Raw genomic sequence first — 26,985 nt, forward strand, 5'->3', positions numbered from 1 at the left:
ACCCACATCAAGACTAAATTGAGAGAATCTTAAACCAACTACACAGGCTCTACAGAGGCGTACAACAGAGCAACCCAACTGATAAAGTTTGGTCCAAAGCCAAAAGCAGACAGGGTGGAGAGAAAATACTTCCACTCCACCCTATCAACGGCTTTTTCCTCATCCAACAACAGGACAGCCACTTGAGAATTAAGTCTGTTACAAGCCCACATAATATTCATCAAATGTATTGTCAGTACCTCTAATAAATCCCACCTGGTCAGGGTGAAAATGATCACCCCCTTAAGGGGTGAACTGACCCTTTAAATGGACTGGTATGAAAGTGGCCCAGATGTATCTGAGGAACCAAAAAGTTCACCTCAGCAAACATCAAGTCCTAGAACACAATAATAACACTGACATCACTGTCTGTGAGTAATGATAGACCTGTCTGTCGAATCAGACAACAACTAGCTTATGGTAGTACAAAATGTTATTTATTTACTTGAACAAATGGAACTGCTCAGTATATGGAAACGCTTCCATGTGTGCAGCGATGCCACTGCAACTAGTGAGACGTTGCATTCAAGCAGTAAAACTGTAAACTCTAATTCTGAACTTCACAGGACAGAGGAAACTCTGCAGAGGAGACATAGTTTGAACTTTTAATTACTTAAAATAAAAATGTCCAGATAGCTCAGACTGAGTTCAGGATTCATCCTGAGAAGAGCTGCTTTATTCCAAATTATTTCACTGTATAAACCTGGAATCTGTGTCTAACAGCTGAGCCTCCTGATGTCTAGGAGAACACAGAACATTAGTTTCTGCTTGAGGTTTCTGCTTGAGGTTTCTACCCGTTAAAGGGGAGTTTTTCCTTACCGCTGTCGCCAAGTGCTTGCTCATGGGGGAATTGTTGGGTCTCTGTAAATTAAAGAGTACGGTCTTGACCTGCTCTATGTGAAAAGTGCCTTGAGATGACTTTTGTTGTGATTTGGCGCTATATAAATAAAAATTGATTGATTGATTGATTATCAGCAGATCCTGACCCATCCTGTTGGCGTGTCAGAGGAAGACAGGGTGATATGTCCAAAAACTCAAATCTCGATTATTTTCAAGCTTAGAGTTGATTAACAATTTTAATCGATTTGCAATCCTGCAACTTGCAGTGGTAAAGTAGTGAGGTGATAGACATGTTTGTATTGATGCATCAATAGAAGCACCACTCCAAAGATGAGTCACAACCAGTTGCAGGGACTTTGTAGGCTACTGGACACTGAGAGATGCTGTGTGTTTTTAGTGCACATCAAATTATGTACTTACTGTGTTTTTCAGCTCCAGAAATTCAGACCACTTCCCCTCCAAATCCAGCATCAAAAACATGTCATCCATCCAAGTTCAGCCAAAGTCTTTTCCCTACAGACATCAGATGAAATCTTTCAGTCATACACATACAATACAAATAAAATATCAAGAGCTAAAATTGTTAAGTTGAGTTGTTAAGATTTAGTTTTAAAGGTAAAAAAAATCAGCCTGTCTAGTCAGGATGGGTAAAATCCACTGAGGTGAGACTCCTTTTCTTTAAATCAGAGTTACTGAAATGAAAACAGTGATTTAAAATCTTTAACAATACAAGTTAAAAAAAAAAAAAAAAGAACAAAAATGTAGGCTTTTATTGGTTCTTGAATTAGTCAGTTCCCTGAAACTATTCAGCCAGTAATCACAGACTCTAGCCCACATCCATCTACAACCTGGCTTATTAGACTCTCATTATCAGTCTACAAAGCTGGATATGTATGTATGTATGAAAAACACACTCACTGGGCCTTTTATTAGAAACACCCGTGCAATCTAATGCAATCCAATACAACAGCTCTGCCATAAATTCTACTTTTACAAAGCTTATACATTTTCAGTTTTTGTTGACATTGTCAGAATGTTTATTATTGAGGTGGTGGTGGGTGGTGGTGTACTGGGTGCATTATATTGAAAAGTGTTCCTAATATTTTGTCCACTCCATTAACATCCTCACCATTTTTAGACTTTTTCTCTAATCTTTCATTTTTGGTGAAATATTGGATCATTTGAACATTTATTGAAATGAAAACATGTGAGAAGTTTAGAGGGAAAAATCACTATTTGGTGGAGCTGTTAACAACTCATAGACATGTGAAATGTGACCCCGACTGCACACTGCTTTATGTAAGACGTCAAAAGCCAAAAAGGTTGGAAACCACTGGTTTGATGGAAGATGGAAGATGTCAAATAAATGTAGTGGAGTATAAAGTACAATATTTCCCTCTGAAATGTAGTGGAGTGGAAGTATAAAGTAGCATCAAATGGAAACACTCAAGTAAAGTACAAGTACCTCAAAATTGTACTTAAGTACAGTATACTTGAGTAAATGTACCAAGTTACTTTCCACCACTGCCTGTGTACGTATACCTGCAAATCTGAGTGCTACAACAGCACCTTTCACTTGGGTAAATGTGCTGCCGCATTTGGATTCAGTCATACAGTGAATAAATTCATCCTGAGGGACTGAACAGATGTGGGAAAGGCCTGATTTGGCCCCTCTGTTATACTGTAATGTGTGTGGCTGTCCTGTAGGTGGAGGCTGGAGTCTGCTGGACCTTCAGATGGGAGGAGGCTCTCAGGCTTTGTTGTTGTAGTAAAGGCTCAACGCGGTCAGCGTTTTCTCCTCACCGGGTCACGTTTCTTCAGTCCAGTTTTCGCTAAAGCGATGCAAAGGAAGGCAGGTTCAAACTGCGGATAGAGGTCTAAAAGAAGAACAGAAAGGATCCGACGCGGTGGAGGAAACCATCCGCACAGACATGTAAGATCACTTTAACTGTCTCACATCTTCTACAACTGTTGGATGGGTGTTGCTGCTCTTTAAAATTGACAAAAATGATGGCTGGTTTTAGTTTTGCGGCGTCCTGTTGCACACAGGAGATATGAGTTGAGTACAAGTAGTAACAGGGTGAGTTCAGCAGTAACGTTACAGAACATGAACCATCACAGCACGTCGCTTTGTGAAGTCAGCACGCTGCGGTGGCTTTAATAAAGGACCAGAATGTGTTGTTAGCAGCAGGTTTGAGCCTGTTGAGCCGAACTTTGGGTACCACGTGTCTCATCAGCGCTGACGTACTTGATAGGTAAGTGTTAACTGTTAACTGCCTTCCTCCTGCTGCCACTATACATCAGCTACCTCTGCTAATGTCAGCTACGCAGTATTATTGTGGTCTGCTCAGTGGAAGTTACCTGCACACAGACACAAGCAGTCAGCGAGACGTATATTCTGTATACAGAGATGGTTTATGGGAGTTATTGTAACAATACTGATATAGCAGTTGTTGTTGGTGTTGTATTGACTGCAGTACATTGACAAGTGTTCCTAATATTCTGCCTCCCTCGTGTAAGTGAATAGTGGACTAAACATGTCTCAGTATAATAGTGGCAAACGTTTTCAGTTTTAAATGGGATCTGTAATTATGGAAGTGGTGACGCCACTTAATTAGCAGGCATGTGTTGTTGTTATGTGGCATATACCAGCAGTCAAAATATGATGCTGTTGTATAGTGGTGTCTGCCAATGAAACACTAGTGACACACAGCTGTATCACCACTCACACATCAGTATCTTATCTGTACCTCACTCACACACAAATTAGCATACTCATTATGGGTCTGTTTAACAGTTAAAAATAATACAACTTGTTGCTATAAAGAACTAACCAAATCAATACGTAACCCTTAAAGTTAGTATTGAATACTTCCACAACATTTTAACACACCGCATGCTGATAAACAGCTGATGGCTTTAGCTTACACATCATTTCTAAACTCTTTTAGAGTGCATTGCAGTTTTGGCCTCCATCACTTACATTAAAGCACATTTGAAGGATCTTTTAACAGCCAGTATGAACAGGAGGAATGATTACAGAGAGGAAAACCTCTTTCACTGTTCACATGGACACTTGACTGTTGTTTTTGGGACAGACTTGAAAAATTGTGAACCTGTCCTTCAAGGCACACCTCATATAGCTGAAAGGTCTCTGGCTCAATTCCATCCTGGGACCTTTTTGCATGTCGTCCTCCTCTATCTCCTCCTCATACTGTCTGCCATCTAAAAAGAAAAGTATTATTTAGTTGCATGGACCTTTTAGGCCAAGGCTTTCTTCAGTATGCTTATATCAGACAGACTGCGGCAGCAATACAAAAGCACTGAATGAAGTCAACAAGATGTACTTGGAGCAATAAACAGCAGTAGAATCAGGAAAAAGACTTCTCAGGGGAATCTTCCATGTTGAGGAATTCTTTGTAAAAGAAATATCTGGATTTATAACCCACCTGAGGATTGCTGGACAGAATATACCCGTGGCTTTTGACCAAAACATCTCCAGAGATAGGTCTACAAGTAATTAATACCCTGAAAATGAAGAGTTCTCACTCCTGCTGCCTGCGTCTCTGTGTTTCTCTGCCTGTCTCAGATACAGTGATGGTCTGCTGTAGAAACCAGAGGATGTGGCTTCAGCTAGGACCTCCACCCCTCCTAACAAATCTTTGACACTCTGGATGACTCAGTGCTCTCCTGCTGATCTTAACTGTAATTGAGGTCAAACTCCCTCATTCCTGCTATAATGGAGAATCACAGCCTGCTGTCACTCACCATGGCTCTGCTGGGCTTTCTGAGCCCATGTCTGACAAGACTGACTCCCAGAGTCTCCTTCCCTGTGGGTGAGTAAGACTTTTCACTTTTTGAACTTGGTAAACTTACTACAGATTATTATTATTATTATTATTATTATTATTATTATTATTATTATTACAGATTTAGCATTGCGCTCCTGTAACATCATCAACAGACTCATGGTGGACATTTTTTTTAAAAAGAGGATCAAAAATGATGCAGCAGAACTAGAGATATTGTCTTTTTTATTAATTTTCCTACCTTGTCAAAACCTGGTGCCAACGTTACCCACAATGCAACTTGAGAATGTGTTGTGTTATGCTAGTAGCGAATAATGTAGCCTGGAGCTGCTAGCCTCCAGCAGAGGTTACAGAGGTCTCACTTCTTTCTAACTCCACATCCTCAGATTTTCTTCATTTTCAAACTTGTAGTCTTCAGCCCCAACCCATGCTGACTCAAGTGACGTCACTTGAGGCAATTTATGAGATTTCACACAGCTTCCACTGGAGACACAAAGTGCTTTATACTATTTTTTCACACATAGAAAACCTGGAAACACACACTGATGTGGAGTTCTACTTTAAAATCAGCAGTGTAGCAGTTGAAGATGAGCAGCAGACATTTCAACAGCAGGAAAAGTACAAGTGGAACTGATAACACGAGTGATGGCTCAGTTCCATTCAGGTGTCCGAGGAAGCCATACTGATGAACCATGATGCAGTGTGCCAGGGTCGCGGTTTTGGAAAAACTAAATGGGATTCAGTCATGAATAATTGCACCTTTCCTGCTATGACATGTCTAAATATCTGCTGTGCAGAAGTGCAGGTTTCAAAACATTAAACACAGCTGTGCAAATGTTTTATGAGTTAGATAGTGCATTATGTTTTGACTGAAATAGCACTGAGCATTAAAAAAGACAGTGTTGTTTTGTTGGTGTAGTTTAAAGGCTTTTCAAGCACTTTGAAGGATGATTTCACAAGTCTTGAAACAGCTGAATTCATGACAGCAATAAGCTCCATCTGAACACTTGGGAGTTTAAGAGTAGAATCACAAGATATTGTACATGATGACTGCATTTGCATAGATTTTCCCTGCACAGTGTGTTTGTTTGGTGTTTATAGTTCATTCCTGGATAATGATTTACCAGAACATATGAACAAAACGACTTCTGTGACATCTGAGGTGATTAAATGAAAGTCCCCTAATTCAAAGTGTGAACTGCTGTGCAACAACAGGTAGTCCTGGGAGACATCTCACCCGCTTCAGTAGCCCTGATGTCAGCAACACCACCACACTGCTGCTCAGTGAGGATGGAGACATGCTGTATGTTGGAGCCCAGGATGCTGTGTTAGCGCTGGATGTTAGCCTCAAAGAAGCCATCATACTGAGGAGCAAGGTGGGGGAGCGAGCACTGATGGTGTTGCAGGCACAAGTTACTAATCAATTCAGTTCAATTCAATTTTTCATTTATATGGCGCCAAATCACAACAAAAGTCATCTCTGGGCACTTCTCACATAGAGCAGGTCTAGACCGTACTCTTTAATTTACAGAGACCCAACAATTCCTCCATGAGCAGCACTTGATGACAGCGGTGAGGAAAAACTCCCCTTTAACGGGAAGAAACCTCAAGCAGAAGTGGGCTCTAGGTGCCATCTGCTAATCACTGTCCTTACAAACTATAAGACTAGAAAAGTTTGGGTTTTTTTGAAGAAAATTGTGCTAATGCTTAAAATTGCAGGTTCAAACACTAAACAATTTGCATGTGAGATGTTTTGTGGGAGTTGCAGTCTGTTGAGGCCCTGAAAGGATTTGAAGTGTGAGTATTGAAGGGAGTTAAACTGCCATGTCAGGTGTAAGAGCTGAAAGTAGTTGAAATCAGTTGAGGTTTAATTGTTTTCAGAAGTAGTTGAAGTGCTGTTCACCATTGAAGTGTCAGTTCAACTACTTTCAGTGTTTATATACAAATAACAGATAAAGAGCAAGAACTGAAAGCAGGTGAAGTGTCAGTCGAGGTCTAAACAATGAAAACAGTTGAAATGTCACTTGACAAGTAAGCACTGAAATTGAAGTGTTCGACTGTGGTTTAATGAGTAAGACATAAAAACAGGTTCTAGCTGAAAATGTTTTTGAGTAAAGTTGAAGAGCTGATGCCAAGAGTTTCAACATTTTTCACAACATCCACTAATATTAAAAACTGAAAAGAGCACAGTGTGTAACTCTACCACTAGTTGTGTAGTTATTTATGCTCACACATCACTGTGTTTGTGAGTCACTACAGTTTTAAAAGAAAAACTCATTTTTGACATTTTGTCAAATATGTTTGCTTGCTGCTTAAAATCAGAGTCATATGAGAGGATGGAGATCAAACTGTCTGATTATTGGTATCATGGTTTGATTCTCGATTGAATGAATAGAAAAGCCGGTACAACCTTCAGGCTGTTACTGCAGTGTGCCAAACAATCATTCCTGTTGAACTGAAATGATTTGAACATGTTAGACTCTCATGCCTGCAGGAAAATAATACAATTATTTGTTGTTATTATTATTATTAAGAGCAGTGCAACTCTGAGAAAGCAATGCAGCCCTTGTAACATTTCCACATACAAAATAAAAACATATGATGATGATGAATATTGTTGCACAATGGGTAACATCTCTTTTATATATAATTTCACAAAATAGTTTCAGAAATAATGAAGAAAAACTGCTACAGCTGTATCTGCTACATTTACTGCCACATTATTCTAAACTGATTTTCCACACCTCTACAGTATAACTATATGTGAATCTCAGTTGCTTTGATGAATTTGACTCTCTTCTCTTCTTTCAGCTGGACTGGAGCCCTTCAGAGAAAGACCTTGAGCAATGTTCCATGAAAGGCAAGAAAAAGGCAAGTAGAACAGTTCAGAGTACAGTTACATTGTGTTGTGTGTGTTGCATATCTCTGTTCTGGTACTGAATGCTTGGTCCTGCTTGCTCTACTTGGTTTTACTGAACCATTTAACTTGATGTTTTCTAGGCCGACTGTCCAAATTTCATTCGTGTACTGCAGTTCTTGAACACCACCCACATCTACGCCTGTGGAACATTTGCCTTCAGTCCACGCTGCACCTATATTGTAAGTTTGTTTACATTGAGATTGAAATGGATTGGTTTGTTTGACAATTCACATCACAAAATACCCACATTTTATTTTAAAGTGGATTGTTGCATTTGATGTCGTCTGATTTTATTTCTCCATTCAGCTTTATTTAGTTCCGTATGAGCTTGACTTTTTTCCCTTTCTGTCCAGAACACAGAGACACTAACGATGAGCCTGAAGCCTGATGAAGGACGAGGTCGCTGCCCGTATGACCCCTACCAACGCAACACCGCTATCATCGTAGGTAAGATAATGATGCAGTCACTAGGACAGAACGTTAGCTGAAACAAGCTTTTTGCTGCTTACTGTATGTGGAGGGATTACATCATCCAGCTGGCCTGGGAGAGCATCACCGGCACACTTACTGCTGAACCCAAACATACAGCACCTCACTCCTGTTTTTACCACCACTATGCTCCAAACACTGGAAGTAACAGGAATGAGTGGAGAAGTTGTGTTTCTGTGATTTCTGTTATTTCAGCGTTTGTGCTGATGAGCTTTTTGTTTCCTCGTCAGCTTCTTTAACACATGGACCATTTCCAACAAATGAGCCATCTGGCATTTAACTAAGCAGCTCTGCTTGTTAAATGCTGTTGCACTGTATAGCTCACTGTTTATAGACCAGTACAACTTGACATATTAAGAACTCACTATACATTAACATTACAGTTGTACATGAAAACATTGACTGTAGCCCAGCTCCTCTTTTTCACATGATCAGCATCACACAGTACACAAACCTTTTTATTTAGTTATGGAGGTCTGACTCAGCATACGTCAGACTGTCAGACTGGCTTAGTTTAGACTCTGACCTTTTTGAAGAGCCATTACAAGCACTCAGTCCTTTTTATGTGTGGTCACCAGCTGAGTTGGCATTAAGCAGCACTGGGCTCTTGTCATGTGAAAGCTCCTTTGGGATTACTCTAGCTAAATCATAACTGTAGATTACTCCATGATCAGCCATACAGATTTGTCAGGTGTTTTGGGAGTCATACATGATGTAACATGGTCTAGAAAATTAGCTTAAAGGACGTGTTCACAATTTTTACGCCTCCGTCTTGGTGACAGCCATACCCGGAGGTACTATGTTTTCGGGTTGTCCGTGCGTCCCATTCTCATGAAAGTGATATCTCAGGAATGCTTCAAGGGAATTTCTTCAAATTTGGCGCAAACGTCCATTTAGACTCAAGAATGAAGTGATTAGAGTTTGGCAGTCAAAGGTCAAGGTCACTTTGACCTCATATCCGTCCCATTCTTGCGAAACGAGATATCTCAGCAACACCCGGAAGGAATTTCATTACATCTGGCGTCTTAGATACAGAACATCATTTAGATATTGCACTATGTATGTTCTTGGAGATGTTACAGACTGTTGTTGACAAGCATGCACCAACAAAAAAATTCACTGAGAAGTACTTTGGCCCTGTGGCTGGATGAGGAATTGAAAACATGCATGTCTGACTGGGATCAAATGAAACGTGCTGCAATAAAATTGGGAGACTCTATTCAATGGAAGAAATACTGTGAACTCAGAAACAAGGTCACAAAAATGAACAGACCAAAAAAAGATCTCATTATCAAAACAGGATTCATGAACTAAAGCATGATGGGAAGGAATTATGGAATATGTTTAACAACATTAAGTAGGTCAAAGCAAATAACCCTTCTGTCATAGTCAGATGCTGCATTCATTACAAAACCCCTTGAAATCGCTAATTATTTTAATGGCTTCTTTGTTGGAACGGTTGACAGTCTAAGACATAATATGAATAACTCAAATGATGAACTATCTGTAGAACTAACTGAAGAATTTATCATGAAAAACAAAGATTGCAGCTTTCACTTTGAACCAGTGCAACTAGAGGAAGTAAAAAGAAACATCTAATCTCAGTAAAAAACAAACAGTCTGGACTGGATAACACTGACAGTAAATTAATTGTAAGTGATTGCTGAACTGCTGTGTCACATTTTTAACCTCAGCCTGAAGGAAAGTGTTTTCCCTCAAGCATTGAAAGTTGCCAAAATCATTCCAATATCTAAGAACAGCAGGAGTACCTTGAGTGGGATGAACAGCAGACCTTTTAGTATACACCCTGCTCTTAGTAAACTTTTGGAAAGACTAGTCTTTTCTGAAATTTTAAATGATTTCTCTGTCAATGGCCTTGATTCTGAGTTTCAGCATGCCTACTCAACCTGTACTGCCATTACACAGATGACGGATGACTGGCTGACTCAAATAGATGATAAATAAAATAGTTGGTGCTGTCAGGCTCCACTTTATTTCTGCTTTTGATGTAAATGACCATGAACTACTTCTGGTCTTTGGGCATATTGTTTCAGTGCAAATGGATGAAAGGTTACTTGACTAACAGAATGCATTGTGTGTACTTTAATGGGTATTTTTCAGCTACAAGAAAGCTTGAGTGTGGAGTTCCCCAAACTAGCTGCCTTGGTCCTCTTCTCAGTTTTTACCAATGACCTACTTCTGGTGTTAAAAAAGTCATCTATGACGACGTACGCTCATGATTCTACATTGTATAAGTCCACTAACAGTCTAAATGAACTAAAGGATCTTCTGCAAAGTCAACTTGAATGTGTGTTCAATAGGGTAGAGAAAACAAGCTAAATATATCTAAAACAAAGTGTATTATCTTTGGTTGGAATCATGCATTGGGGAGTGTCGTGCTTTGGAGCAGGTCCATGAAGTGAAGCTTTTAGGTGTCGACCTGGATGAACAGCTTACCTGTTCGAGTCATGTTTATAAGACTGTAGCCAAAATGGATAGAGCAGTGTCTGTCATCAGGAGGTGTGACTACTTCCTGACTGATCACTCAACCAGACACATTATACAATCACTGGTTTTGTCTCATCTTGACTATTGCTCGGTAGTTTGGTCAAGTGCGACTAAAAGATGTTTGCACAAGCTTCAACTCGTGCAGAACAAATCTTAACGTCTAGCTCCTTACTTCTCATCCAGAGCGAGTGTGGAGGGCATGAAGCTCTCTCCTGGCTTAATGTTTAGGACAGATTTTTAAGCAGTCTCCTAGTTTTCTTTCATTACATTTGTACTGTGACCAAACCTAAAAGCTTACAACCAAAGATTTCATATATCGTAGTGTCAGACATGGTCATACTACTAGACAAGTACCACAAGGTCATATAGTAGAACCTACTCCTAGGACCTGTGCTATGCAGAGAAAGGTTCTGCACAGACCTACCAGTCAATGGAATATGCTACCATGTTCCCTAAAAAAAAAAAAAAAATATGGCAATATGTCAATATTAAATTGATGTTGTGATATGAAACTAGATATCGTCCTAGATCTTGGCTCTCGTAATATCGTGATTTGGCATGGATGCTGTCTTTTCCTGGTTTTCAGGGCTGCATTACCGTGGACTGATGTGGTTTTCTGAACTTACCAGACTTCCCTAGCTTTTCTATTATTGCCTTCTATGATTTAATTATTTTTTATTATTTGTTTTACCCATCTGGTCATTGTATCCATATTACTGATGATTGTTTATCTAAAATCTCATTGTGTGGATGTTTTGTGGGAGTACCCACAGTAATCCCTGCAATGTTGTCAATATGTCGATGTCGACGTATTTGGTCAAAATATCGTGATGTTTAATTTTGTCCATATCGCCCAGCCCTACCTTTTGAAGCTGAGGATTCTGTGTGAGTAAGGGGTGATCTGGGGATGCTGGGTGGGTGTGAGGGACTCTGGGTTCTGGGTATTGTTGTCAAGTGTTCATGTATGTTGTATTTTTATGTGTGGACCCCAGGAAGAATAGTTGGGGATCCAATTAAACAAATAAACATCCACTTGGACTCAAGGATGAACTGATTAGAATTTGGTGATCAAAGGTCAAGGTTGTTGTGACCACACAAAACACATTTTTGGCCCTAACTCAAGAATTCATACGCTAATTATGACAGTTTCACACAAATGTCTAATAGGATAAAATGATGAAGTGATGACATTTTATATCCAAAAGCTCAAAGGTCACCTTTACTGTGACATCATTATATTCTGCAAAAATACTTTTCTGATTATTCAGAGAGATTGTGACCATATTTCATACTGAACTGGTGATACTAATCAAATCGGATGCCCACCTTGAAACTGTGGTGATCTTATTAAATTCCTTCAAAGTCTTCACTACAAATATTATGAGTCTGGACAGACATGAATGTAAACTTGACTGGTTGGTGGAGGCATACAACTGCAAGGCGGTATTTCTAATTCCAGTCTGTTTTATAACAATACTCACATGTCCATGTGAACATTGAAACTGTTTTTGCTTCTGTTCAGTTTCTGTAATTATTCCTGCTGTTCATACTGACTTCTCGATGTGCTCTCAGTATAAATCAAGGGGGACAAAATCCACAGTCACATTTGCACATGTGCCAATAAAGGCTCACTGAGCACTTTATTAGTATCAGCTGTGCAATCTAATGCAATCCAGTACAACAGCTCTGCCCCTCTCATGTATGTTGATGAGGTGGACAAAACATTAGGAAGACTTTTCAATATAATGCACTCCAGTACACCACCACCACCCACTACGACCTCAGTAATGAACATAAATAAGAATTATCACCTTTCTGACAATGTCAACAAAAACTGAAAATGTATAAGCTTTGTAAAAGTAGAATTTCTGGCAGAGCTGTTGTATCGGATTGCATTAGATTGCACAGGTGTTCCTAATAAAGTGCTTGCTGAATGTATAATCCAAAGTTAATCTGAAGTTAGAATGAGGCTTACATGACTTTTCACACATCTTAAAGACCTCAAACATGTGTTTGAACAAAATCCAAAGTGGCTGACTTCCTGTTGGGTGAAAAGAAAAAAGGGCAAAAAAAAGTATTATGTCGATAATGATGATGAGAGCAATGAACCCACTGAATTTCATGCACATCAAAGAAACTTTGTTCCAAAATGCGTTTTTGGGCGCTATGGTGCCCACTGGCAACACCTAAGCCCAATCACTACAGACATTTGCAATTTTCGCCACTTCTTACTTGTGTGCCAATTTTTGTGATCCTAAGCCCCTCAAAAATGCAATGACGTACTGGAATAACAATAATAATAATAGGTTCCTCACACTTCCGTGCTTGGGCCCTAATGATAATGTCCTGTCCAGTTCATCTCCTTCTAAAAACTGTAATTTAACCTAACCTTTATGCATAATTACTAATACAATAGGACTCATTTCAAAACTCATCAGGAATTCAATAAAGAGAGGTGGAATGACATCATAAAATGCACCAATGACTGATGGGGGATTGATTTCCCTCAAACAGTTGAACAGTGCAAAGACCTCATGTTATCAGGGGAAGATGTCATGTAAAGTTGTGCATCCTCTGCGTGAGGTCTAATCTTTTCTAACCAATTCCAGTTTTGCAGATAGATATGAACCTTTGGAGAATGGTGTCATACAACTGTCAACCCTGTCATGGACCATCTTCCTATTTTAGAATGAAGCATCTTTAATATTTTAAAAGGTACATGACCTATTCATTTTAAAAAAGTGTTGTTATGTTTCCCAGATGGAGAGCTGTATACTGGGACAGTGGCAGACTACAGGGGGAACCGGCCAGTGATCTCCCGGCACCTCAGTGAGGGCAGGCGTGTTGACCTGAAGTTGGATGATACATTAGGGTGGCTGGAGGGTGAGTGTGTTTACCAAAACTAAACATTTGGAAGTCATAGCAGTTGTGGATAGACATGTTTAAAGTTCACAAACCTGATATTTCAGTTCTAAATGGACAGTACTCTTACAATGTTCCCCAGCTGTGTTGGTAAATGATAAAGATAAAATGACAAAACCCCCACAGGAATCCCCAGTGCTTTCTTTATATCTAGTGACAAACAGAAAACATTTCTCTCGTCTTGCATTCAGAACTTGCTCCACAGTAAAGGGGAAATGTACTCCATTTACTGTTACTGATATGTTTTCTGTTCGTCACTAGCTGTAAAGAAAGCACCGGAGATTCCTGTGGGGGTTTTGTTGTTTTATCTTTAATCATATGATGACTCAATGGCAGCTTTGTCCCTTACATCATTGAAAATACCATCTCACACCAACAAGCATCATAGACACAACATATTGATAAGCTTATAACATATCCTTTTATTTTAATGTGAGTACGTTGCTTCTATTTCCAGCTGTAATGATGTTGTTGTATTATATCAGACAAACTTACATCTGCGTCGTTCTGTAGATCCAACCTTCATCAGCTCCAGTTTCATACCTGATGAGGAGAAAATCTACTTCTTCTTCAGTGAAGTGGGCAGAGAGTATGACTTCATCGACAAATTTATTGTCTCTCGTGTTTCTCAGATCTGCATGGTAAGACAACAAAACATTTATTGTTCCTGGAATGCACCTGGTATGGCCACCTTTTTAAAAAAGTTGTAAGCTGTTCATTGTTACAATGTTAGCTGATTTGCAACAGTTATCAGTGCCATCACTCTTTTTAAAAACCTAACTTACCATGTCTTGAAGGGATACAGTATAGTGAGAATTAGTTTTAGTTTCATTAAGTATTAAAGTGTCTTGAGTAACCTCTTAGACCACTCCTGATGTATAGTCCACTTTTCTGCTGTTCATCCATGTGCTTCCTTTGCTTGCTGGGTTTCATATCATAGAATCCAGATTTGCTGTCAATAAATGGAATAATAAATCAATAAATAGAATCTACAAATTTGCAATAGAAAGTACTCTTGCAAAAGATTAATAGCCATTTAACATGGATTTTAGAGATAACAGTATATTAAATTCAACAGTTTGATGACAGCAGAATGAAATTATCCGTTGTGAGTTTTGGCATTTCTTTCTGTAGAACATCCAAATGCAGCACAAAGGTCTGATATTCTCTACCGCAGAGAGCGGACCGAAGACTGGACCAATATGGCGGTGGCTGAGATGCACCACATGAGTAAAAATGCTTTAATGGGAACTATAAGACTTCAGGGGTTGTGTTCACAGAAGATCTCATCTTACCAGTAGCTAAAATGCTGTATGAAACACTCTTAGCCCACTTAGGAGTACTAAAGTTAGGACTGACACACGCCCTGTTTTTAGGAGTTTTTGCAGCATCTTGCTCATATTGCACAGGCACATGTGCACTGTGGTCACCACTGTATGACATCTTCTCTTCCACTGTGCAGTTCCCTTTTAACTTAACCTCATGGTCCCTACATGAGGGGGAAATTATTATTTCTGTAATGTCACACAGTCTTGGGAAATACCCCACTGTGTGAACATAGCCATAACCATCTCTCAAATGTTATAAAAGATAAGATTTAAGGCCTTATAAAAATATTCTACCTGCTGTGAATAAAGTTGGGACTCATTAGCCTCTCCAGCCAGGGGGACATGATGGTGTTCATATACATATATAAGTTTTAGTCGTTCTCACATAGGACTGCTCCTATCCTATGACCAAAGATTTTCCTAGTCTATTAGTAGTCATTAGTTCAAGCCATTGATTGTTTCACTGTGGTTACATTCTAAAGCACAAATAAACATGTCCACTGTCTGCTCTCTGAGGTATAATGGTGTACTGATGTATCTACTACTACTGCTGTATCTTCTTCACTGGCTAACAGGAAATCCTGTGTAAGTTCTGACACCAGCAGGTTGCAGTACTGTGTTGTGCTTGATGTTTTCTTCTCCTGTCATGTGTCAGAGTGATGTTGGAGGTCAGCGGACCCTGCAGCGACGCTGGACCACGTTTGCCAAAGCTCAGCTGTTATGCCAGGCTGACAATGAGCTGCCGTACAATGTGATCCAGGACATAGACAGCCTCCCACCAGCAGAGGGAGCTCCTGGGGATGACACACTCTTTTATGGCATCTTCACCTCTCAGTGGTCAGTAAGAGCCATTACATGATCTATGCAGTACCTGATCTACATTCTGTGAAGTTCTGGTGGCCTTTCTTTTCTCTTAAGGTTAAAAATTGTACCTTCCTAACCAAAGTATTAGAGCCAGTCTCACCCTCCCTACCAGAGACCAATAACCATTTTCGACCACTTCAGATTTGATAAAAATGGTCAAAAATCCCTCCAAAATACATTGAGACACCAAGACCTTGAGGAACACCATAGAAAAATTCATGATGTGATTTGGTATCAACTTTTGACATTTGGAGATTTCTGTAAGAACTGCATTTTTCAGCCATTGGAATGCGAGCACTTCTGTTCTGTTCCTTAGCCTATTGTCAATATACCTAGGAAAGCCATACATCCTCTGAACGCTCTTGATCTCTAGTTTGTGGTTGTAAAGTTTCATGCAGCTGTGATTAGAGGTCAAAATAGGTCATTTTATACAGCGAGGTCAAGTTTCAAAAAATGGACTCACTACAATGAAATGGCTACTGTAGGGACTAACATCATCACACATGAATACAGTTGGGCTCATTGAATCCACAAGAGTCTCAGCTTTCCAGTTATACCCAATTTATACAATTCCAAGACTGTTTAAGGATCCCAGGTGAGAGGTCAAGGGACCCCTTTGAAAATGGCAATGCCAAAATGACAATGCCAGTTTTACATGAGCACAGCAGTTAGAAAATAATTTGTCACTGTAACCAGAGTTCAAAATAAGTTTAGTCTGTAGCTCTCATTCATAGTGTTCTTAATGTTTGATTTCCATTAACCAGGTCTGTCAACTCGGGACAGTCAGCAGTGTGTTCTTTCCGCCTGACTGACATCAAATCAGTTTTCTCTGGTAACTACAAAGTCCTGAACCGGGACACGTTACAGTGGAGCACACGGGTTCAAGAGAAGGTCGCAAACCCAGGAGAGGTAAATGATCACTTGTAATTGATATGAAAATGGAAAGAAACAGAGACAAGACTGCTCATTTGGAAGAAAATAAGACATGTAGGCAGATATATGGTCCTGACTTTCACTCTAACAAGCTGAGTTCACATTCCAACTTATTATAGAAAGTTTTCATGACATAGCCATTTAAACTGGCTGAGTAATAGTGGCCCCTACCTTGAAGGATGCTGTAGTTCCACTTTACTACAACTCTGGTCTTAAATTTGTTTTGTTGTCTATTCCTATGAGTGAAAACAGAGTGCACCGAGTTATTAGCTGAGATCTGGGTACACTTAGTCTGACAGGTCAAGAAACACAAGCAGCCAGACAGACAGGAAACAAACCTCCAGGTTAGTCAAACTTATTTGGAGGAGAAAAAGAGGGTGAATAATTACGGTGAGGAGACAGGAATCTGGTAGACAGGGTTATTGATTTTACGGAGGGGCAAATGGGATGCAAGCCAGGGGAAGCTTCGTCTGGTACTTGAGAACCTGGGGCTGAGGCTGAGGCAAAGGGAGCCTATGGCAGAGGCGGGCAGGTCTGGAGTAGGATCCATGTGGCAAAGCCGAGTTGAGCAAGGGTCCAGGGCAGGGAAGCAGGGCTGACAAGACGAGGGGGGCAGGAGACAGGGACCAGACCCAGAGGAACAGGAGACAGCATGAGACCAGGAAACAAGCAACAACAAAAATCACTTAGGTAAGGCAAGAGAAAAAGGCTTGAAGCATAGAATACCAAGCTGCCAAGATGAGGCTCAGATCTGGTTAGTAGATGTCTTGATTATTGAATGGGCTACAGCTGGTCTAGCTCTGCTTTGACTGCCGCACATCTGTCTCCACTCAAACAATCTCACAGACAGGCAGAGAAAGGTAGAGCGCCACTGGGGAAGTGGCAACGGGTTAAGGAGATACAGGATGGGAAGTAGAGGGTGGGGCAGGTGAAGTAGTAGGAGCACATGTAACAAAAGGTTTGTTGTAGACATCAGCTTTGACCTTCTGCATTTACTGTAGTTGTGTACACACTAGGCTTGTGCTGATTGATGATGATGATGTTTGAGGAGATGATGGCTCTTTGCTGAGGTACCATTTAAACATCTGACAGAGGGCTCCTCACTTTGGACATGAGAAAGTGTGTCCAAACTTATGACTGGTTGTGTAGGTGTGCTATATGTGCTGATATCCAGGGTATATAAGTAGACTGTGCTGGGAGGAAATTGCTCAAATTCTGACAATAAACTACAAATATGGACAAAACATCAAAAATAAGATCCCAGTTGTGTTGAATTGGAATTATACTTTGATCATAGTGGTTTCATTTCCTTAACATTTAGGTATTCTTTTAATGCAACCGAACTGTGAGCGTAGTGTGTTCAGTTTGTATTGCTGTTAAACTGGCTCTCTGTGTGGTAGTGTGGCCTGCACAATGCGTCAGACAACGCCCTGCGCTTCGTCAAAGAAAACTTCCTGGCAGACGACAGTGTTCGGCCGGTGGGAAGAAGTCTGACCATGGTGTCTGCAGAGCACAACTACAGCCATCTGACTGTCCAGAGAGTCCAGGCTGCCAACAATAAAGACTACACTGTCCTCTTTCTTCTTACAGGTACGCCATGTGTGACACAGTATGTTCTTTGTTTTCCTCAGTGCAAGTTTGGCACAACTCTGCTACCTTATTGAAGTGCCTAAGCTTTACAACACACTAGGGACGGGGTTGGATAGCATTTTATTGAAATAAAACCTCATCAAATCTTATTAGGTTTGCCTGTCAACATTTGCAAGTAGCTAAAAGCTGAAATAACTACAACTGAAGATGTCCAATCACCTTTCTTTGGCTGAGTAGCAGAAGTATAACAGTTTTTAGTGGCAGCATAATTAATTTTCACAACCTGTTAATGAGTTCAGCAGCATAACATATGTACAGACAGCAGCTGCAGAGAACACATTAACCAGAGATCAGACAGACTTTTCATTTTAGCAGTTACACAATTAATGATAATTAGCTACAGCTAATCTAATCTGCCGCTGGTGATGTCTGTCATTTTAACTGGAGACAGCGATGGTCAGCTAACAATGAGATGCCCGCTACCTACACTATATTTGTGAGCTATTGAAGGTTTGATTAACAAATTGGGGTATTTTGGAACCGGCTATTAGAACACTCACAGCTGCATCACTCTGTTTTTTTCTGGGCTGGAGTGTTTCTCCTGAGAACAAACTGGGACACTGACAGATCCATGGTACTATGAATAACATGTGGCTATGATGTCTGGCTGCAACTTTACTGTTTTGGTTCACTTTCAGCACTCTCATTTTCAGCCGCAGCAGGCAGCTGTTTTCAGAGAAAAAGCTCTAAAAAGCCACTGTTTACTACCTGCTCAGCATCAAACGGCAGATAGTTGGCTGTAGACTAGATGGTGAACATAGTGGAGCATTTAGCAGCTAAAGAGCCAGATATTTCCCTCAGGAGTTGGTAGAGAGTAAAAACAGAGCTAAAAGAGAGTGAATGTTGGACTTACATTCACCAGGTGGACAGAAACACCACTCCAAATGAATGATAATGTTGCTCCATAACTGCTGGATGTGGTTCAACATCAACATAAAAGATCAGTTAATGGAGGTTCAGATATTGATGATGCTGATGCGGCTGATTTGTGATGTTTTGTGTCAGAACTCTGGCACCTCAGACAACAAGTTACCAGCAAAACACTAGAACACAAACTGATGTTTCTTTCAACTCCATGTGTCTTTTGCAGTGTTACATCTGTCCACTGTGTTAACATGCTCTGTGTTTTCTCACTAACTTTGTTTCAGAGTCTGGTTACCTACACAAAGTGGTGCTGCTGCAGAGTGGTGCACACATTATTGAGGAGGTCCAGGTGTTTGAGAAGCCTCAGCCTGTCAAGAGCCTGAAGCTCTCCATTCCAAAGGTACACATTCAGAATCAAGACTTGAAAATGTGAGTGATTCATCCATGTAAAAAAAAAAAACATCTCCATATCATTGTCTACAACCATGTGTATCATGAGGCTTGTCCAGATCCATGTACTGATGAAAATGAAACATTGTAGGCTGTAGGTTGGCTCAGGTATTTTATAGGCAGGAAATGTGAGTTTCTGGCTTTCAGTTTCAGTTTACTGTTTATCCAGAGAAGACAAATGAAGAAAAATATCATTGTGTGTGTCACCATGTTCTCATGCAATGAGTGTGCTATTCCCAGTCTAGGGATGGCAGAGACACAACATGACAAAGTCCATCTATCCTAAGTCCCAAGCAGCCACAGGAACAGATTGCTGTATAGTGACGGTCAGGGCTGAGCGATATGACCAAAATCTCATATCCTGATATAGGTCATTTCATATCCCTATAACGATACCTATCCTGATATAGCAATGAATAAATAGTTGGTCCATGCATCAAAAATGAGAGTGAGAGTTTACATTTTATTTTAGAAGCCTAACAGTGTTCATTATGGAGAAGTCTGCAGGACCAAAGGTTAGGACCTCAGTTTTTGTTCTGGTTTAGCTGTAGAAAACATCTTACATCCTCAGTGCAGCTCAGCAAGGAGTTCAAACAGAATGGATAAAATTGAACCTAATATGGAACCCTGCGGTACTCCACAAGAGAAATGTGTAGAGGAAGAGGACACAATATCAATTCTAACGGATGTGTTTTGGAGGTAGGAGGTAATCCACTGAAGGGCCTGCCTCTGAAGGCCAACAACATGCTCAAGCTGATCCAAGAGGATAAAGTGATCGACTGTGTTGAAAGCAGCAGAGAGATCTGAAAGAATTAAAATAGACTGATTTCTTGAGGCTAAAGACAATTTGATAAAATACTAGACCCAGTAATTTCCAGCACTTCCTTAAAAAGCTGTTTGGAAATAATGTCTAAGGGACATGCTGGGTTTTATAGATAGATAGATAGATAATATGTGTCAGCAAGGAGAGAGAGATGGGTTCAAAACTGAGGAGAGCTGAGTAGCAGGAGTTGAACTCAGTGGACTGTAGGAGGGGGGTGAGATCTGAGTAAGTATAGAGTCAGTTATGCCAAGGAAAATCTTAGGAAATCTTCACAGGTATCAGAGCTTTGAGACACTTAATGACTGCAGGGTTGAATACTGTATTTATTATATATAAGACATTGAGTCTATGGCCATGTTTGTAGATCATATCAGAAAAATATTTAGCACTCTCTGCTCTGACACACTGTTGATGTAGGACCCATGACTGACTCGATAAGATTGAAAGAGTCAATTAAGGTACAAAATCACAAGCCACAGAGTTTAATGGACAACAAATGTGAATATTAAAATCACCTCAAATTAAAAGATTGTCAGATTCTGGTCGGAGTCAAGAAGTCAAAGAATTCATCTATAAAAACTGTATTCAATTCAGGAGGTGTGTATATAATAGCACAAAGCCCTGAAGGATTCAGTCTTACACTGTAGTAATTCCAAGTGTGTATAGTCACAGTTGATGTGTGTTTACAGTTAAACCCACATCTACTGCTGAATGAATGAATGACTCAGCACTTTATTCTACTTGTTGTTCACTGATAAATGTGATAATCATGGAAAGCTAAGAGACTCATCCAAGATGAGTATGCATGTGACACTGGTGCTCACTGGAGGATTAGTCTTCACTAAGAGCTGAATGTAAAACCCTCTTACAGTGCTGTTGTAATGGTTTTGATCTCACTGTGTCCCACTGCAGGGTATGATATATGTTGGCACATCAGAGGGTGTGGTGAGGGTTCCAACAGCCAACTGCTCTTTCTACTGGACCTGTGCTCAGTGTGTTCTGTCCCGAGACCCCTTCTGTGGCTGGGACCCTGCCAGCAGGGCCTGTGTGGAGACCTCCAGCGCCCAGACCAGCCTGTGAGTACCACAAGATTTTACCATCATTAGGTTGTAAATGTCATTTTAGGAAGAACATATTGACTGAATGAGCGTGATACCAATAGACTGCTGAGGTATGTTTATCACATTGAGACTTTGACAGTTGTCACGCTTCAAGAAGGCGGGTCTTATCTAATATGAGCCTGTCAGAGGGCAGATGTCAAGGGATGAGAGAAGAGGAAGGAGAGTGGTGAGCTGCTGAGACTGTGGTGAACACTGAATGATGACCCTCATCCCACAAGTATTCAGGTTCAGTTTCCATCTGAGTCTGTTTGTTAACCTAAATCAACTGAAACCAACACAGAGCTCAGTGGATGGTTGCTGACACGAGAAGAGGAACGGAGCAGATCAGCCACACGGTCGAGTGAGCAACGCTCACCAAACAATCAGCTGTGATTGGCAGTCAAGGCATCCAGTGTGTGTTGTGCTATTAGTAGCTGACAGCACACGTCACATGACAATATCATTATACAACCTGTTATTAGCCTGTACTCTTGATAATGTGATTAATGGCCATGTGTAGAGCAGAGTGTCATACTGAGCCGTGAGATCAGCCAGACCTCACTGACTCATTTCCTGTCTTTCCTGGCTGAGTTATGAGTCATCTGACAATCTCAGAACCTTCTCTGTTGACTGTGGTTTTCCCTCCTCAGTGGCCAGGACATTGACAGAGGGAATGTTGAAGAAGCATGCTTTACATTAACACACAGAGCCAGATTTGGGCCAAACAACCTGCCTGCAGGTAAGTGTCACTTATCTCAACTGCTTGGCTTTGCTAAAACTTGTTACATACTCCTGGGGATGGAAAGAGTACTGGAATCATTTACTCAAGTAAAAGTACTGTTACTTACATGAAAGAGATTTCATCCAAGTGAAAGTAAACCTCTAGTTAGTGTTATGGAATTTTTCATCTTTAGGGGTTACAAATTGGGTTACACTGGGTCAAGTCTGGGCCTTGAGGTAACACTGTAATTCTTAAGCAGGAAGGAGACATATTCTCCTCTCCAGAGTGTCCTCTCCAGCAGACACTCCAGCTGTCTGTGATGTTTTGGGGGAAGCAGGAACCTCTCTGATAGAAGGTAAATTAGCATTGCCATGGTCACCAAGGTCGGAGGAAGCTCTCCTAAACAACACAGATAGGTGGATGTGTAGATTCTATTGACACAGTCAGACATTCAAACCAAAACTGCTGAAGTTCCATGCAACGTGACCTGAACTGACACAGGTAAAATGCAGTTCCTTGTTTAGAAACTAGTGAACCAATTAGACTAATTTTTCATATTGTAGGCTGATAAAGACTAGGACTCAGACCTTCAGAGGACAGAACAGAAAGAGACAGCATCCGAGTTGCAGATGACTTCGATGTTCGCTATTTCAGTTCTCCTTGATCAAGTACTTCAATAAACATTTCCAGCTTTAAGACATCAAAGGCTCGTGTCCACTTTTCTCCACTGAGGTGCTGACCATCGCTCAAAATATCCACAACAGTTAGATAAAAGTAAAAAGTAGGTCAGTTAAAATGTACTGTACTTGTAAACATTACTGCATTACAGATTTAAATGGGGGGGAAAAGACAGTTAAACAAAAAGGACTATGGACACCGTGGCAGGTGCAGCAATCATTAACAAGCTACATAAATGGCTAGCCTGCCACTTCTTATGGAATTAACAACAGAATAGAGCATGTGTCCGTTGTTAGCAGTCCACTCAACCTCTCCTGTCACACTGAGCTCCTCAGAGTTTTCAGACAAGCAGAATGAACACTTGGCAGTCACAACTGTGACAGTCAAAAACAGCAGAAAGACCTCAAACACTTCACTGAGCGTAGAAGTTGTTAGCAGACCCAGCATGCACCTGTCGGTCATGCAACACTGTGGGCATGTTCAATCTGGGTCACTGAGTGTGCTCGACGGGTCAGTGATTAATGAAGGTAAATGCAAACTTTTTTTTTTTTTTAACCGCTGTAATTCAATCCTCCGTTGTATACTCCATGCAAGAAACACTGACATTAACACAATTACACAATGAAGCTGGTGTGTGCATTTGTTAATGTGAGTGGATAATGTAGGCTCACTTTGTATGGAGTATGTAACAAGCCTGAGCCAGTAGGAAAAAACAGAGTTGCTTGCAGCCTTGGCTTTGATAATGTGCACATTAATACACGTCCTCGCCATCAGCAGAGTCCCGTGTATGTGGTGATATTGTGTAGTGGTGTACGGGGGGGTCTTGAGCTGTAATCTGTATATCAGCCTCATGTCCTGCAGGTGAGCTGGTGTCGGTGTCTCTGAATGAAGTGGTGCGTCTGCAGTGTCCCGCAGCGTCTCGGCTGTCCCAGCAGCTGTGGGAGCGTCCCAACAGCCGGCTGTCCTCAGACCTGTACCTGCACCTAGAGGACGGTAGTCTGACCTTTGTGGCCACCCCCGCCACACTGGGCCACTACCTCTGTCTGTCCACTGAGAATGGCTACCAGCAGACTATGGCCATCTATCATGTCAAACAGAAGAGCAGCCCCGTGCCTCAAACTCCAACCAGCTACAGCCGACCTCAGTCGCCCCCCATACCCACCACACGGGCTGTCAGGCCTGGACTGCACGTGTCTGTGGGGCCTAAAAGAACAGAAACAAGACAGAGAGAGACTGAGCCAACTCTGGCCAGCAGTGACATTCAGGTCACCACCAGACGGCTGGGCAGAAACTTCACCTTGTGGACGGAGGGATCTGGGCAGAAAGAGGCAGAGCTTCGGGACGGGGAGCCCCTGCTGTCGGCACGAGGCCCCAGCTACTTGAAGGAGCTGGTGGTTGTGTCAGTTCTGTTGGTGCTCTGCCTCAGTCTGCTCATCACCATGCTCCTGTACGTCGTCAGACAGCGCTGCCGCAGCCGAACGGCCCCACAGACAGGGACTCCAAGCAGAGACTCTGACAGAAGGACCCCTGTGGAGCAGGAGGCCCTCAGGGGGAACCAGTTTTTGAGCAAGCGCAACGGACAAGCCCTGCACAGCGGACAGGCCAGTGGGTTAGTTTGTAATGGGGCACTCACAGGTTCTAATGGGCATTTGCCCAACACCCCCATCTGAACAGGTCCAGACATTATGACTGAGGTGAGGGGAGGCCCTGCCAGGTACTAAGGTCACCATGGTGACGGAGCTTCTGTTTGCACAGCCAGTGATGAGGTACAAACCCTGTGGACTCCTGAGATCCTGATTAGTAAGATTTGGATCCAACAGGATGAAGGACAGTCTTCCTGTGGTACTAAATGAAGACACATGACTGTTGACATGGTACTCTTTACTGTTGCCAGGGGCTGAAGCACATTGGCTGTGATGTTGTGAATGTTCTATGTGTTTTCACTTACTAGATGGTGACATTTGAGACAGAAAAGGTACAAACCGATACAGTACAGCAGGTTCTTAAAATATTTTGATAGAATAGTCAGTGTTTGATGCAAAGCCAGTGACTGCCACAGTTCTGCAACTTTTTATGGAATAATGACATTTTTCACTCAAAACACACATTAACAGAAGTGTTAGATTTTCCTCTGTGTTCATCAAACATCTCAGAATCACTCCAACATTGTACATACAAGCAGACAGGACTGTATGTTCTGCTCATTTGCTTTGCTATCTGTTGCAGGAAACACAACTGATACCTGTATTATGTTAGTGGGGAGGTTCTCCTCAGTCCAGTAGGTGTGATGATGCTGTAAGGAGGTAGTCAGGTGGACGATCATACACAAATTCATCTGCACTTTGATATTTGTTTATGAGATGGTATTACACATGGGATGTGAATGTGCCTTGGCTACAGTATTTTCTGTGCATCATATACACTGGACCATTTGGACCTAACATCAAAAAACATGCATCTATAATGTAAATGTTCTTATCTGCATTTTTACACGTGACCACATGCAGTGTGATTTAAAACTGAAACTGCCACTAAGTAGACCTTTAGAACACTTAATAAGCCAGTTTCCATTAGTAATCAGTTACCTGTTAGTATTAGTAATCACACTGCCTGTCCTCTCACTGCACTGTCAGCCCACCACACACACACACACACACACACACACACACACACACATAAAATCAGGAGACACTGTCTTGTATCATAGCTCCAGTTAAAATTAGTAAAACATGGTTCCCAGATAAGGTTGGAGGTAGAATAGTAATCTGATCACTGTATGTATACATGGATTTTACAGTATTTAAGTATAGTGTCTGATTTCACCATAGTGAGTAAGCTGCTCTCTTGTGTACATGTGGATGTAGTGACAGTGTGTGAAGTATTCAATCTATCTCAGGACACCAATTAGAGTCAGACTATCACTTTTTCGTGTTGGGAACACTTTTCGGATGTGTGTGGTATTAGAGCTTTTGGGTGCATTATGATCCATCACATCTTGGTTTATAACTCTTATCTACAGACACTTTGAACAACTCATGTGTACTTCCTGTTGCGCATGTGTGTAAATTGCAAAAGTTGGGACACTTGCAGTGCAAGTAAATCCTGAATGAAATTGGGTCAGATGTGTTAAAAAATGAAATGTTACATTCCATCTGAACATGAGGTTGTGTCATCCAACACCTGGCGGGAAGTCTGGACAGATTCTGGAAGGTTAACACTGGACTTTCCTTGGTTTGACTTCTCTGTGGAAAATCAGGACCAAATGTACATTACTGTCAGAATTCTCGCTGATTCGGACATATTTTTAAGATGCTTCACAAATAGAAGCCCTGGTTAGTGTTTGTCATCATGCTGACTCTTGCTGCTTGCCTTTTTCTTACCTTCAGCACAATCATCACTTGTTTGTATCGTATCAGGGTCACTGACAACATTTTCATGTGTTTCGGAGACTGTATTTGACCACTATGCCATTGGGATGAATGGTACAATATGATGACCACGCACCCCAGTGGTCATTCAGAAGAACAGCTCCATTTTGTTGTTTTGAAAATCTAGAACTAATAAAAGTGATCGATCATATCAACAAACAAATAAATTCCAAGTGTTATTTCATTCTATTCTCAGGCAAACCGTTCTATACATTTGTATTTGGAGTAATGGTTTTATTGATCTTTGAATCAAGTCCTTCACATGTCAGATAATTCATGCTGAAACAAACAGCTTTTGACTGAAAAGTTGGAATCATCTGACAGAATAGAAAACAAGTGGTTTTCTCTAAAGTTCCCCTTCACTCAGAAATATCTTTTTCTTCTTGTTTCTACTGTTGAAGAAAAACATATTTTTGAGTGGAGGGGGATTTTCAACAACTGCAACTTATAAAAGCTTGTTGTTGTTGCTCAAATTAAGGGAACAGTCCAACATTTTTGGGAAATTCTGGTTTGCCAGTGAGGTAATGTTTGGTGTGTAGAGGGTGTGCATTGATGATTCATATGACCCCTGCTCACCCAAACCAACAGGCAGCCTATAAAGTATGAACTTAATGTGAAT

At 41.0% G+C, this 26,985-nt stretch overlaps 2 protein-coding genes across 5 annotated transcripts in view; one reads left to right on the top strand and one right to left on the bottom strand.

Moving 5' to 3' along the window:
- LOC121912822 overlaps positions 1 to 2,683 on the bottom strand; it is a 16,391-nt gene extending 13,708 nt beyond the window's left edge. For 2 of the 3 annotated variants that reach the window (XM_042435281.1, XM_042435279.1), the window contains exons 1-2: positions 2,422 to 2,504; positions 1,300 to 1,392 (exon numbers count right to left, since the gene is read on the bottom strand). The gene's annotated coding sequence lies outside the window, so the exon portion shown is untranslated. Of the gene's footprint in view, positions 1 to 1,299; positions 1,393 to 2,421; positions 2,505 to 2,609 lie in introns of those variants that run through there. The other variant, XM_042435280.1, reaches the window with a different exon arrangement.
- sema4ab (sema domain, immunoglobulin domain (Ig), transmembrane domain (TM) and short cytoplasmic domain, (semaphorin) 4Ab) lies at positions 2,635 to 25,657 on the top strand. 2 transcript variants are annotated; one of them, XM_042435277.1, is made up of 15 exons: positions 2,635 to 2,812; positions 4,469 to 4,715; positions 5,904 to 6,064; positions 7,500 to 7,559; positions 7,689 to 7,787; positions 7,962 to 8,055; positions 13,366 to 13,488; positions 14,041 to 14,168; positions 15,511 to 15,692; positions 16,484 to 16,628; positions 18,053 to 18,242; positions 19,451 to 19,566; positions 21,352 to 21,515; positions 22,190 to 22,278; positions 23,785 to 25,657. In XM_042435277.1, the coding sequence occupies exons 2-15, from the start codon at positions 4,619 to 4,621 to the stop codon at positions 24,606 to 24,608; spliced, it is 2,472 nt and encodes an 823-aa protein (XP_042291211.1). In that variant the 5' UTR covers positions 2,635 to 2,812; positions 4,469 to 4,618; the 3' UTR covers positions 24,609 to 25,657. The 2 variants fall into 2 exon arrangements, with proteins under 2 accessions (XP_042291211.1, XP_042291212.1); XM_042435278.1 differs by having other exon boundaries at positions 2,636 to 2,812; positions 23,800 to 25,657.
- The last annotated feature ends 1,328 nt before the right edge of the window (positions 25,658 to 26,985 follow it).

Source organism: Thunnus maccoyii, chromosome 15 (genome assembly GCF_910596095.1).
Source record: "Thunnus maccoyii chromosome 15, fThuMac1.1, whole genome shotgun sequence".
NCBI classification, from domain to species: domain Eukaryota; kingdom Metazoa; phylum Chordata; class Actinopteri; order Scombriformes; family Scombridae; genus Thunnus; species Thunnus maccoyii.